Raw genomic sequence first — 14,643 nt, forward strand, 5'->3', positions numbered from 1 at the left:
ATGTGCACTATTGCTTTTTTTTGATAGTATCCAGACCAGTGCTTCACGACCTTTTTAACATGGGGGAATCCTTTCTATAATTACTATATCCACAACACCACAGTAGTGTGGTGATTAGTAGGAAGAATGACTCCTACATTGCTAAAAAGTGTGAAGAATGTCATCCTTAAAGCTAAGCCAAGAAGATCATTGCTAAGGGCCACAAACTGCTCATTGCTCAAGAAACCTCTAGCATCCCCTGCAGAAACCGTATTAGAGAATCACTGATCTAGACCTTAGGTAAACCAGAAATAAAATCAATACTTTTGTTCACATAGCATACAATTTTGTAATGCTCACTCCATTTATCTGTTTTTAAAGGATCTACCTTAAAACAAAATATGCACAGGCCATTTGGAGCACCCAATTTATATTGAAGTGGAAGCAGTCCATCCCAGATGTAGCTATGGATCCATTGTCTGCGTGCAGGTTGTTAGGGTTGATTGATTCACCTTCCAACAGTGTCTGCATAGTTTTGGACTTAATATTTTACACCTGAACAGTGCTTACCTAGCTCAGTGGCAGGGGTGCAGTGGAGGCATTGAAGTCTCTTTATGCATTTTCCATTCAATGTAAAAGAGCACTACACTGATCATCAATGTAAGGGTATAATTTGTTCTCCAGTTACTGGAAATTTAAGATAATGGACTTAATTTCCAGCAATCAACATTGTGAACAGCAATGTAAGGCATTAAGTTTCCCTCAAATGACCACATGTAAGATGGCACTCCACTGACTACTAAAGTATGAAAGTATTCCCTCACTGACTACCAATACAACATGGTTTTTCTTATCTGATCTCTAATGTATAATAGTACATCGTTCCAGGGCACCATTGAAAAAGTTGACTTTTTTATACTGACCCTTTTTATTTAATAAGGCAAATAGCCACTAACAATAAATCTAAGAGGCCATTTTCCTTAAGACCAATAACATAAAGCAGCATCTCTACTAATCAATAGTACAGCATTTTCTGCAGGTTTTTTTGCTAATAATATTGAGCAGTTAAACAAATAAATGACAAGATTAACAAAAAAAAAAAATTAGTTTTCAGTCAACCATTGGAAACAACTAACACACTGTTGTCTTGTACCTATAGGCCAAGTTCAGCTTAGGTGATTTTTCTAAATATATATACTTGGCAGATAATGGACAGCAAGTGTTATGTATTCTTTACAAACTTCAGTCGTAAAGACATGAAGTTTTAGAGAATCCAGCATGCTTACTGTGTTCTACTGAAGGCAATGGAAATTATTATTGAAAACACTGTGTATTGCTTGGGGCATGCTGCAAGAGACTGTCACCCCATCAGACAATATCCTCTGACACATTGAAGATTATTTTATGTAGTTTGTCTTTCTTTAAGAGGTGCTGTCACCTTTATGGATATAATAAGCAGTTACTACTAATAATTACTTTTATTTTTTTTTACCAACAGCACTTTTTACATCATTTTAAGGCATTTTAAGGCAAAATGTACTGTTCATGTTCAAGTTAATTGTTGTTCATTTATATTTTAGGAAAATTTTACATCTTTAAAGCAAGTGAGACCTACAAAAATCACTAATAGAACTTCTTAGTGGTGAAATACTGTAAAAGCAAAATAATTACTTGGTGAAGAGATCTAGTTCACTATAAAGTACACCTAAGGGAAACCAATCATTGAAGAAATACAGGTAGTCCCTGAGTTAGGGAGATCCGACATAAAAACGACTCCTAGATACGAACAGGGCTTCCCTGCTGCTCCTGTGCAGGACGGAGGCTTGATGGGGGGGGGGGGGGGGGGGGGGGGGGGGGGGGGGGGGGGGGGGCAGGTTTGCACGACTTCCAGCATAATTCTTTTGCTAAACACAGCTGAGGTAGTGGGTGATCTTAAGAGCTGAGCTGATCTGTAACATCTTGTAACACTTTAATGACCAAAACAAACTGCAGCTGTTTCTTTTTAATATCAAAGCACAGCTTGCTCCAGAAGTTAATTAATGTACTGGCTCCATAAACTGTTTGTGATTAACTCACAGTGAGGATTTTATACAGTAACTGACACCACACTGCCTAATAATATGTTCAGACAAACATTTGTCCTAATTGCATTTATTAAAATAATGTACCTGTTCTGACTTACATACAAATTTAACTTAAGAACAAACCTACAGTCTTTATCTTGTATGTAACCTGGGGACTACCTGTATAGGGTCTGCCATTGCAGATCTTCTTCAGATGATCTACTGTTGGTTTAAAGTATGATGAAAGTGTGTTTCTAGAAACACTGAGTATGGAAGTCTGACATGGAGTATAGATTGAAAGAAAACATTACTCACATTGACCACAATATGACAGCAATTCAGACATTCAAGAGAAAAAATATTTTTTCTCCCACCTATGTTCATGCGAACAGTCCTATCCCTATTTATGATATATTTCAGCAAATCTGAAACTGGACCATATGTTTATTTTGTATATGTGTGCAAAGGATAAGGAGTATGAGTGAAAACAAACAAGCTCTAATTATATAAAAACGCACATTGCACCTGAAAAGAGGAGGGCAAATCAAACTTGAAAAAGAATATGTGTGACATTAAACTCTGAGCAGCACATTTTAAACAAATGTGAAATATCTGATTTGCTACTGCAAATAGATATGTACTTATGAATAAGAATAGAATGGATGGTATGTGGACAGTTAAGTCGCACAGGTATAGCTCTGCTTTAAGATAACCCTAGGAATGAACCTAGCAAGCTCAAGTCCTATTATTGATTTTTTCCTTTTACCACATGCATGGAAAATGATTTATATTCTATTTGGATAAAGTAAAATGACCAAAAGAGAAAAATTACATACATTAGGGGAAATAGGTGACCACAATTATGTGCACAACTGTATACATGTGGACAGAAAAAAGGCCTATGTTTAAAATGCAGGAAAATTCTGAGACATGTAAATCCTGCAAAGTAAAATCTATGTCATTATGTTCCATTTATAGACACACAGAGCCAGTTATAATATTAAATCCCGAGTCCTCCTGTGTCTTTGTGTCTTGATGGTGCATTCAGCATTGTTGCTGGTGAATTTGCCATTCACATAATTGTAACATTACACAGTCAGCTTTGTGAACACACAGCAGTGTGTCTGTATTATACTGTTCTCAGCAAATTATGTATGGCACAAAATTATAATAATAGCTGATTGAGGGTGAAAGTGGGAAGGCTATTTGAATGGCAGAGGTCCACTTATTTTATTGATTGGGTAGGTAGAAATCCTTCTGGCAGGCTATATATATATATATAAATATATCTCAATGAACTTACAGCCAAATACAAACACTGTAAAATAATAAGGATTGCAATTAATGCTTTTCCAAACTGCAGATGGATTCTGTTATGCCCGAAAGCACTAATATATATTTCCAGGTTGCGGCTCACATCCTAGAAACAATCTGCTAATTGTAAATTATATTTATTCTTTTGGTGTTTGTATACTCAGCATCAAGGGGCACCAAAGCAATAATATTGACTTTATGAACCCTCTTCTATATAAAACCTTATCAGCAGAACAAAAAGCAGGATGAGTATTGATAAAGCCATATTTTGTCACTGGGTAAAGCATATTATACGATCTTACTGGTAATGGTTTTCAATGCAATTTATTTCAGACCTGAAACATTATACCTTGCAAAATCCTGGACTAAAAGACTTCCAGTTATGTCATGCAATAGGTTTGTTTGTCCCCTGAAAGTTGAAGATTCTGGTCTTAGAAGATACTTCTAGTAAATAATTGTATTCACTTTTTTCCATGCACATCCAAGGATAACTAGGAACAAACTGCTACTTGTAGAAAATTGAGGGAAAGATCTATTAATACTAACTAAATTTGGAGGACGAGAGGATTAAAAACAGGTTAAAAGGACAAAAGAGAGGAGCTTCAGGATCTTGTTTTAAGTTGTGTATTGTTTTAAAAAGTAGTTTACCAGTCTGGTGTCATATATCAGTACAATAGTCTGTTACATAACAAAAAATAATTCCTCATTGTAGAATCATGGGGTGGTGATTGGCAATGCTAAACAGCTGCGTTCTAGGCTAGAGAGAAGGTGTAAATGAAAAATGTCCTGTTATCTGACGCATTTCGCCATGGGGGTAAATGCATTCAATGCCAGGTCCGTGGATGCAGAGAAGCGTCTTGCTGGAATTGGCTTTCAAAGGCCTTTGGTAGCAAATTCCAGCAAGACCCTTCCCTGCATACCTCTCTCCTCCCTCATCCACAGACTTGGCATTTCATGCATTTAACCTCCCTAGCAGTAACCCCAAGAGAGTCTCGGTAGAAAAATGTTGCTACAATAACCCTGAGCCTCAGGTAACCCTGAGCCACTCTAGGGGTGTGAACACCTAGGGAAGGTTAGTAAATAGAGAGCTTACCTGATCCGCCGGGGTCCTGCGCCGCGATCTCCGTCTTCTTTCTCCTTCCTGCTTCTGCTCCGATGAGTCACCGAGGGAGTTCCCGGTGACGTCGGTGCGTGTGCACGTCCCGGCCGAGCGGGAAATTCAATATCCATTGTATTGCATTCAATACAAAATAACTGTATTGAATGCAATACATTGGATTTTTATGTGTAAAAGCAATACATTGTTTTCAAGAACATTTGTTTTACAGTATGTATAATACTATGAGTATAATATGTATTTTTTATTTAATTAATTTTTTTTTTAATATAAAGATTTTTTAATTTATTGATTTTAAATGATTTTGTGTTTCAAACTTTATTATACTCATACTATTTATATTATACTGTAAAATAAATTTTCATGAAAAACAATGTACCGCTTTAAGACATATAAAACCGGAGAGAAATGTACCGCTAGGGAGATTAAAGACCAGGAAATATCCGTATTTTATACTACATTCTAACCCAAGGCATCATCTCCAAACAATTAAACCCACATCAGTAGCAACATTTATCCTCATCATCGGTGTCATACCTATCTGTGACAAAACCTCCACCCCGCTTAGACAATATATTACACTTGTTCTTTAGCCAAGGAAGCCACCATGGTGAAACGCGTCGCGTAACAAACATTTTTTATGTACGCCTTCTTTCTAGCCTGGAATGCAACTGTTCAGCTTAGCCAATAACCACCCAATGATTGTAGAATGGGAAGTAATTTTTTTGTGATGTAACACACTATTGTATTTATTTATGACACCAGACTGTTAGACTGCTTTTTAAAAGAAAACACAACTTAAAACAAGAGGCTGAAGCCTCTCTCTTCTCCTTCAAAGCTGTTTTTCATACATACACAAAGAGGAGCAGCTCACATATATTCCAATTACCTTTTATAGAAAATGGAAAGGAATCTGCCCCCATAACCCTGATATTAGGATAGTATTGTTTCCTACAGCTGTTTCCCCACTGCACAATATATCTGACCAGATGCAAGAAAAAAAAACTGGTGGGAAGGATGTAAATATGGAAAAGTGAAAGAATGGAAAAAAACAAAAACAAATACATATTAAAAAGTAAAGTATAACAAATACATGTTCTCTCTAATTTTAAGATCAGTTGGTCCAAGTCCAAACCTTATTATTATAGCTCCCTACAGAGGTCCAGCGAGAGATTTCCCAACCATATTATTTTAAATAGGCTGCAGATTAAAATACCTAGGTGCATTATTGCCCACTTTGTCATGACGAAGTTGAATTTCCTTTTTATTCTCTCTAAAATTCCTTCAACTTTCGTTGTCTTGTTTATCAGGCATATTTTCCAAGAAGGAATTTCCAAGACGGTGAATGATACTACCATTGGATGCAAATGTAGATAAAAATGTGTAATTCACTTTATCTAAGGGTTGGTATACACAAACAGATTTTTTTATTGATTTCTTATTCAATACACACTCCAGTCTAAGGTGAAACTGAAATAAAATATACTTTTATCCAAAATGCCATCAACTGAATTTTCTTCCCTCATATACCTGTGAAGCAATCAGGTGTGTTGCTAAATTTCACATGTTGTGTCGTATACACACAATCTATTACATACGACTAAGATTCCAATTACTGTTTGTCAGTGAAAAACAATCGGAAGAGTAGAATAGTGTACACATGCATAAAGTATTTTTAGGTTTACTTTTTAAATACTGTTAGGGAAATCAGTTGAGCATAAAATTGGCAGCCGATTTACCAGTTCAACTCAGTTCACACGTACGCAAGGCCAGGTAACAAATATGCAAATAATTATGATTACAACATGCATTCTTTTTTCTATCACTCCTAAACTTTGATTCCAGAGGGACTTATATCATTTCACCTTGTCAAGTATGTGAAGGTGTGACTGTGGTATGTTCAGAGACTTTTTAAAGGAAAGTCGGCCATTTTAGTTACTCAAATATGGGCAATGCATTTCTTATTAATTCTTTATAAATAATTGCTTACTGTAATGTTTTTTAATCTAGCAGTTACGACATTGACATGCCTATGTTTACTGGACCTGAGGGAAACAAAACAAAAAAAATACACAAATAATACATACCAGGAACATTGTCCTAAAGTTATTTAAATCTGTAAAAAACTCTTCCACGGACACCTTCTTTGCATCAAGCACATAAAACTCCATAAGACTTCGATAAAGCTTCTCCATGTTTTCAAACATACGTGACAGCTTTTTATATTGTTCTCTGGCAGTAACTACAAAACTGTAAAAAGTTGTTAAGGTAGATATAAAATGAGTTTAGAATGAATTAGTACAACAGGAAAGGAAATACTATTGAGCTTCTTATGACCTTGATAGGAAGATCATCTCCCAACTGTGAGATGGCCTTTAACAGACGTTTTTCAGTCTTGTGCTTGTGTAACTGTTACCCTAGTTAACCCTCTATAACTAAACAGTGATAATTTACTACTGAGAGGTTCAGGTCAATAAAGGTAATGAAATGGGTATTATTACACCAAAACTTCTACAGCTCTCTTTTATTGCCAGTATACTCAAATTTATCAACACACAGTGATATTGACTTGTTAGGACGTCTAGTTCGCCAATTCATGTAATAATGTAGAAAATGAAATGTAGTAATGTAAATGTAAGTAATTTCAGTAAATATCTAGGAAAAAAAAAACAAGAAACAGCACTACTAAATGTAAGGTGGGCACAGATAGACATCATCCAAACTTTTTAAACCTCTGAAATGGCGTGTCTCCTCATTAATGAGACAATAAATTCTCACACAGATATAATCTATCAGGGGACCTGATACCATCACTGTTACTATTGATATTCCACAGCAGTAAAATAAAGGAAAATTGCTCATGATGCCATTGAGAGATGAAGTCAACATGGTTCAATCAGCTAGTATAATATGAGAAACTGAAAGATCATTTGTGGGAACAATTGGTTTTAATACAATAATCCATCACATATTAAACATGTAAAACACCTGCTTTATAGTCTATAGTAAAATGCTAATACCTATGGAGATAAGCCTTAGAGGGGAAATATTACTAGAGAACAGGTAAACTAGGGTTTACAATATGTAGAAAAAAGTCATATGATGTACCCATAGCTAGGAGCTACACAAAATATTTTTTGTTGCTTTAACAGCCAACAAAATTGTATCCTTCTGTTACATCAGAACTTAGTAAAGAAACATTATTTTCAGTTACAATGAATAAAAACACAACAATAAACAGAAAAGGTCAAAAAGGAAGGAAAACATTTAGAAATTATACCATTTACTATTTAACCTAAAACTAGGGTGAAATATAATTTAATACACATAGTAAATGAATATGCAAGTCTGCAATAATTCATAATGCAGTAATTAATATTTTATTACACTGCAACGAAAGGTATGTTAATAGTTTTAAAAGCATATATTTAGCAAACAGCATGGGATGTTGAGGTATAACTTATAAATAAGCAAGTAGATTTGCTGGAATAACACTTATTAATGAACACTTAGTAGTTTTAAAGACACTAGTAGGCTAATAATCTCTAATAACTGTTTTTGCAAAACAGAACAGCAAGAAACGTACACTATTCCAGCAAAAAAAATGTGTGCGTTAACATGTACTTTCTGCCAGTCCACAGGCATGAATTGAGACATGGAACTTTACAAAGACAAAGTAAGGTTATGTTCAGACTTACAGTGTTTTAGCATTTTCCACTCATGGGCATCGTCTCGCCATAGCTAGGCAACCAAGAGCAATTAGAAGCAAAAACATCTCATGGCTAAAAGTTTTTTGTTTTTCTTTTCTTAATAACAGAATTGCCATCATTATTTAAATTCATTCAGTCAATCAAAAAATAGAGCTGCTGAGGACAGCTCTCCTCCATTTGCCCCAGCTCCTATTAGAGTGGGAGTAACAGCTGACACTGGAGGAAAGGCTCTCATTGCTAGATAGAAAGATCATCATTATGGGCACATGTAAATGTTGCTGCAAAGGTAACTAGTATCAAAAATAAAAATGTAATATACTGTGTGGTGTCCTCATTATTAGGGTTGTTTTAGCTTTTTCTGGCATTGATAAAGGAGTAATATTTACTCCAGGACAGGAAGGGGTCTGCATTTATGCCAAAAAGGAGGGATGCTACAAATGCTTTTTGCCCCTTTTCTGTTTGGCAAAGAATTCAGGGGCCCTTTCATAGATATGAGGGGGGAGCACATGTTTTTATACTTAAAAAACTAAAAACACCTTGTTATTGCCTGCAAAGCTATTTGCATACGTCTGTACAAGGGTTTGCAAAAAGTTTCTATTCAAGTTTACATAAACGGCAGGAGCAAACCACCGCTGGACACTGCATTGAGTAGCCAAAAAATGCGGCTGCCTGTCAAATAAAGGATTATGAACAGACGTTCAACGTTAACTGTTTTTTTTGCAATCAGTTTCTAAACTGATTTGGAAAAAAAAAACAAAAAACTCAACATAGCCTAGAAGTGATGAGAGATAAAGCAAAAAACAATTATCTTCCTTCCTAGAAAAACAGTACTACTATACACAAAGCCACAATTACACAATGGTTCTGACGAACGTATTTAAACATATTGCAGCTTACGAGACCTCAGATAATATGGCCAAATTTTTTATAAGCGGTTTACCCCTATTTTAACCTGATAATGCAGGAAATCCACTTTCTGTCTCAGAATGGCTACACTCCACTATTGAGGAAGCCATGTTTGCTACCTAGGTCAGACTTAAAGACACTTAAAGTACTTTTTTTGAAGAGACAATTTTAAAACAAGAGCACAATTAGAACAGGATTGCACTGCTCACATTACTATTCATTACCTTAAATGACACCTCTTCTCTATTTAGGGTTCCTTTGCATTTCCCTAATCAAACACTAAAGTTGGCTAACAAGTGATGTCCATTTTGTTTTAAATAAAAAAATGCAGCACTAAGTTTGCAATCTGTACCCTTTAACTGTCTGAAAAGTAATATCTGGAAAACAGAGAATGGACACAAAGTCTGTGAGTCCAATTAGAGTTCATCAAAGTTTGATATTCAGTTGGAGAATGTGATAGTTTAAAACAACATTAAACAATATCTCACCTTTTGATAAAGTCATTCACACAAAGTCTTATCGTTCCTGTTACAGACTTCCTGCTGCCTGTTTTTATGAGTGGTATGTCTTTTAAGCACAAAAGAAAAAAAAATCCTCTTTTCGAATTAAATATACAAAACGCATCCAGGCTCCTTCGTGCTGTGCTGGATTATCTAGCCCTCATATCAAACATCGTTTTCCTATTAATTTGCTGGAAAATCTGTTTGCCTCAATGTGTGCCACTCTAATTAGTGAGATCATGTGACAATAACATACGCCATATGCAGAAATGTTGCCCCTAAGTTATTGTCTGCACATTGGGATGCTTTAAACAGTAGCAGAAAAGAGAAATTTCAAGTATTTAGAGGAAAATGAAGGTAGCATGATGAATTAAAATTACCTCCCCCTGTTAAAACAATATAAATAGGAAGAAGTCAAAATACCCTGTAAAAATAGGGATGTAAGCTAATGTTGTACACAATGTAAAAGCCAGTTATTCTGCTATGTCAGTAATAGCCTTATCTATGTTTGCTGAAGCAACTTTTTTAGGTTAGGGCAACATATGTACCTCATCTTGCTTATACATTTATGTGGCAATACAGAAAATGTGAATTAGTGTACTGCATATAGTTATCCACTAAGGTGGATAGTTTGTTAAAAAACTGCATATTTTGTGTTACAAATAAAACTTAAAAGAGGAGCAGTAATCAAAAACTACTACATTAAAGCAAAGAAATCCGATTGTATTGAATGTGTAAGACATATTTGGGTCTCCATTTTTCCAATTCCCTGATGAATGTCTTGCAATAATGTTAAGATTAAAAAAAGAAAACATTGCCAGCCCTTTCATATAGTAAGGATGTATCCTTATATTTGTATATGAGACAAAGAGATCTGAATAAAAACAAAAATCACTAATTTGTATAAGAAAGAAAAGCATTAAAAGGAAATAAAATTATCAAACTAAGTTCTGCTAAAGAAAAAAGGGCAATGATTTGGTCTGAGAAAATGTATCTGTCAAAGGTGTAATTTGGATATTGAGAAACTTATAGGAAACTTAAGTTTGATCCATTTTTGTCAGCTGTTACTTTAAATTTCAAATCTAAATTTCAAAATTGTAAATGCTGTTGATGAACAGGAGAACAAGTTTTTGGATTTAAATCCCTCACAACATTAAAACAAATTCAATTTACTGGTTGGCTGCACCCTTTAAAACCCTGGCCCATTGTATGAAGGTCAGGACACGCAAAACAATAGATTTTTTTTTTATTTTACAACACTAACTCATACTCCTCCAGTTTTTATTTCCTTATATAGGTACAAAAACATGTGACTAAAGTAATAATGCAAAGCTGACAAAAAGTGTCAGGCTGCACTTTTTTTTATAATATTGGATTTAGCAGGTTAACCTCACCATATCAAACTTTGCACGGTTACCTAGGGAGTAGGTCAATGCTCTACATGCATCATACATTTGTAGGTGAGCTGCTTTACCAAACCACCCTTTTGCTCAAAATAACTCTTAAAAGGTAGCGCACATACAGATTCAGAAAGCATTATTAAAATATTAAATTGGTTTATAAAAGAAAAGGACAATTCTGCTTGGATACTATTTTGAAACTTTTACAGCTGTGCGGAATTATGCATGTAAATGTATGTACAAAATACCAAAATGCACACTGCATGTGAAGCAAGAGAAATCTTACAAAATTGCTCTTAAGACTGCATGAAAAATATCTTACAAATGAAACTTTACGGAATTCATTTGTGTTCTGTCAGATCTAGCAGCCTCAGCTTTTGAAGAAACCTTTTACTCACAGCAAGCAGTCTTTTCTGGTACTAAACAGTTTATAGTCTTAGAAGCATGAAAACTGAAAAAACACATAGAGGTTACTGGAACACATTTAAAATGTTAAGTAAATCTTCAGTTTATTCAGCCAGCCCTATATAAGGCATGTAGTTGTCAAAAGGATATAGACATCTTTGTCACAAACTTGTCATGTGCATCATCAGATGGGGGAAAGGTCTCCAAATCCTTCTCAAGCTGTTGAAACTGTCGCTGCATGTGCTTCATTGTTTTCTCCAGATTCTCGGCAGACACTAAATAAATCAATAAAAATGTTTTAAAAGCAATTTGGATACCTACATTACTTAAGATAACATAGCATACAAGGCTTTATTTACATTATGTGGACTTAGGCTTAACACAATGCTAGCATTACCAGTGTCAGGGAATAGGGTAAAAATATTATTAAAAACATAAATTATTCAGTGTTGCGACAAAATTCATAGGCATGTTAAAAACTACACCTATGAAGTGATGAAGAGTTAGAACACCTTGATATTTTGAGGCAATTTCCTACCTTAAAACCTAAACTGCACGAAAGCCCAGCCAAGCATGTTTAACCAGACGAGACCTACAGATTATGCATCCGTGTAAAAGTCACCAAGCTATAGTATAGGTCCCACCTTGACTCTTGCCTACAAACATACTGAAGCAGCCTCACGTGCCAAACAATTTCGGACCCCCATTTTTACCACCTGATAGATTCAGGACTTAAACATACACTTTTCCTACACCTACTTTGGACACAATCAAGGCTCCGCCTGTCCCTCCCCTGTATCATTGGGAGAAAGACCTCTTTCATCCTCCCTAGACAGGACTAATATTTGTTGTCAACTCAAACATATCAAAAGACAAATAAAGACAACTAAGGTTTATTTAGAGGGCTGAATATTTATGAATATATATATATATATCTGTATACACACACACACAAACACACACACACATATATATATACACACAAGATTTTGATTTTGTCTAAAATAACATTAGCAAAAAAAAAAAAAAAAAAAGCATTAACTAGATGGAATATTTCTTTCATTGACTAGCATATATATATATATATATATATATATATATATATATCAAAATTTTGATTTAAAAAAAATACATCCTTATTTTTCAAAATGTTACAATAGCCACCTAATTCATACAGTATAGGATTCATTAAAACTACTCACAGCTTATACAGGACCGCAAGTAGAAATGCATTGAATATTTAATCAAAAATCAAAGGGATTTTTGCAATATTTGCAATGGATTATGTGAGGGTTCAAAAATTCCATATAAAAAATTTGTTACATATTAATGAAGGAACCTATTCTGTGAGTTATATTTGAGATTTTGTCTAGGAAGCATTAACAAGACGGAATTTTTTTTTTAATTAACTAGCACACTTTTTTTTGAAGATTATGGGTCTAAGGCTAGACCTAGCTAATAACTAAATTACTTTATAATTTTACTTATCAAAACACATTACATCACACTGGAAAAACTCAACTACCAAACCTGCTTTGTCACATCCTTTTGCACAATTTTTACATGTTATTACAAATCTCCATATTGCAAATGCATACATTCTACAATGCTTCAAACAGAGGGGGTAGCCCATTCAACCTCTGACGTTACATCAGCAAAAGGTGGCTGGTATGTTGACAGAAAAGACATCAATCCCTTTACAAAACTAAGATGGTCAATAGGTTGCTGAGAAGGAAATCAGGATCATCCAATCAACCTGTAGCACACCTCTTATACTATTTTATTCATCCTCTTCCCAGTTGGAAGACAGTTGTATCACCTTAAACATATACCTGTTAACGACTAAAAGTATTTAATATATCATTAGTTCAATAATGGATCTGTTTTATAATAGAGACCCAGAGGGATCTGATTAAGGATCAAAACAGGTGTTCCCCACAGAACATTAAGAGTCCAATCCAGTCACTGACAACACCTAAAAGAAAAGATGCAAAATACAGCAAAGAACAAAAACAAAAAAAATGAACGATAAGCAGGTGATGCAGAAGTGAATATAAAGGGGCCCAAGAACAGACAATAGCATGATCACCAATCTAGATAAAGCCCTGGCATAGCCAAAAACACCCCTTTTTTTATCTACTGTCAGCAACCAGAAGCAGCAATGAGCAACAGGCAATAGGAACTAGAAAACAGAGACTTGCATATACATGTAGGATGGACACCTCAAAACTTCTTGTTGACCTGCTTTCTTATCTCAGGACTGCCTGTAAAATTAAAGGAAAAGTACCCCAAGTAAAATGGCCACCACGAACAGCTAAAGAAAAGCATGCTACTTACAGAAGAGCTGACCTATTGGAATATCTTTTTTGTGTACCTAGCATCCTCCTGGCGCCAATGTGTGCTTTGTGCAAAAAGTAGAAAAAAAAAAACTAATTTTAGAACAATTTGGTCAGCAGCTGAAGCTTTTTTTATTGTGATACAAAAAAGGGTTATAGGCAAGTGCAAAAGCACTTTTATCCATGATTTTCTGTTTACCCGTTTATCTGCCTAACCTTCCATTTTCAATGTAGTTAATTACTTTTTCCATATTCTTTATGGCAGCATCTTATCTTTTTCCTGTGTTGTGTTGATTACATAAAAACACTGTAAAAATCAACCTGTGTGATACCTTGTTTCTTTCTATACATAGGCTTCTGGGAAATGATTTATGTGACTCTAGGGTCAGGCCTAGTATAGACCCTTTTATTGCAGGTCTCCTGGACTCTGTCCAGGCATATCAAATGTTTCTTAGTGAGAGTATTTGATTCCTGGGAGGCTATAGTGCAAAGCTTATAAGACAATTTATTGTTTGGCAGATTAATGATGGTATCTGCAGAGGAACAAAGTCCACATGCTTGAGAGTGAATGTGTCTGCATTATCCTTTCACAGACCAGGTCTTTTGATAGAATGGTTAAGGCACTGTAGAGTCTTGCTAAGGTTTATCTTTAATTCAGGTCAATATAAATAGAATTTTGCAGAGGAGCTGTTGGGGAAAAATACAGAATGACCTACAATCATTATATATACTTCAAATATATACTGAGAATAATAGCACTTCTAAAAACAGAAACATTAATAAAAAATGTATGGAAAACATGATGCATGGTCTTTACTAATGAAAAAACAATATTTATCAATTAGGTTCCAACTTGGAGATCCAGACTTTTTTCTATCCATATCATTGAGTTATTATGCCCTTCCTGAAAAAA

The 14,643-nt window shown here is 34.9% G+C and overlaps 1 protein-coding gene across 1 annotated transcript in view; it reads right to left on the minus strand.

Moving 5' to 3' along the window:
* DIAPH3 (diaphanous related formin 3) overlaps positions 1-14,643 on the minus strand; it is a gene marked incomplete in the record, with an annotated part of 209,714 nt that overhangs the window by 27,472 nt on the left and 167,599 nt on the right. The window contains 2 exon segments of the mRNA XM_072410484.1: positions 6,561-6,724; positions 11,544-11,669. Coding sequence (XP_072266585.1) covers positions 6,561-6,724; positions 11,544-11,669 — 290 coding nt within the window.

Source organism: Pyxicephalus adspersus, chromosome 1, assembly GCF_032062135.1.
Source record: "Pyxicephalus adspersus chromosome 1, UCB_Pads_2.0, whole genome shotgun sequence".
Taxonomy (NCBI): Eukaryota; Metazoa; Chordata; class Amphibia; order Anura; family Pyxicephalidae; genus Pyxicephalus; species Pyxicephalus adspersus.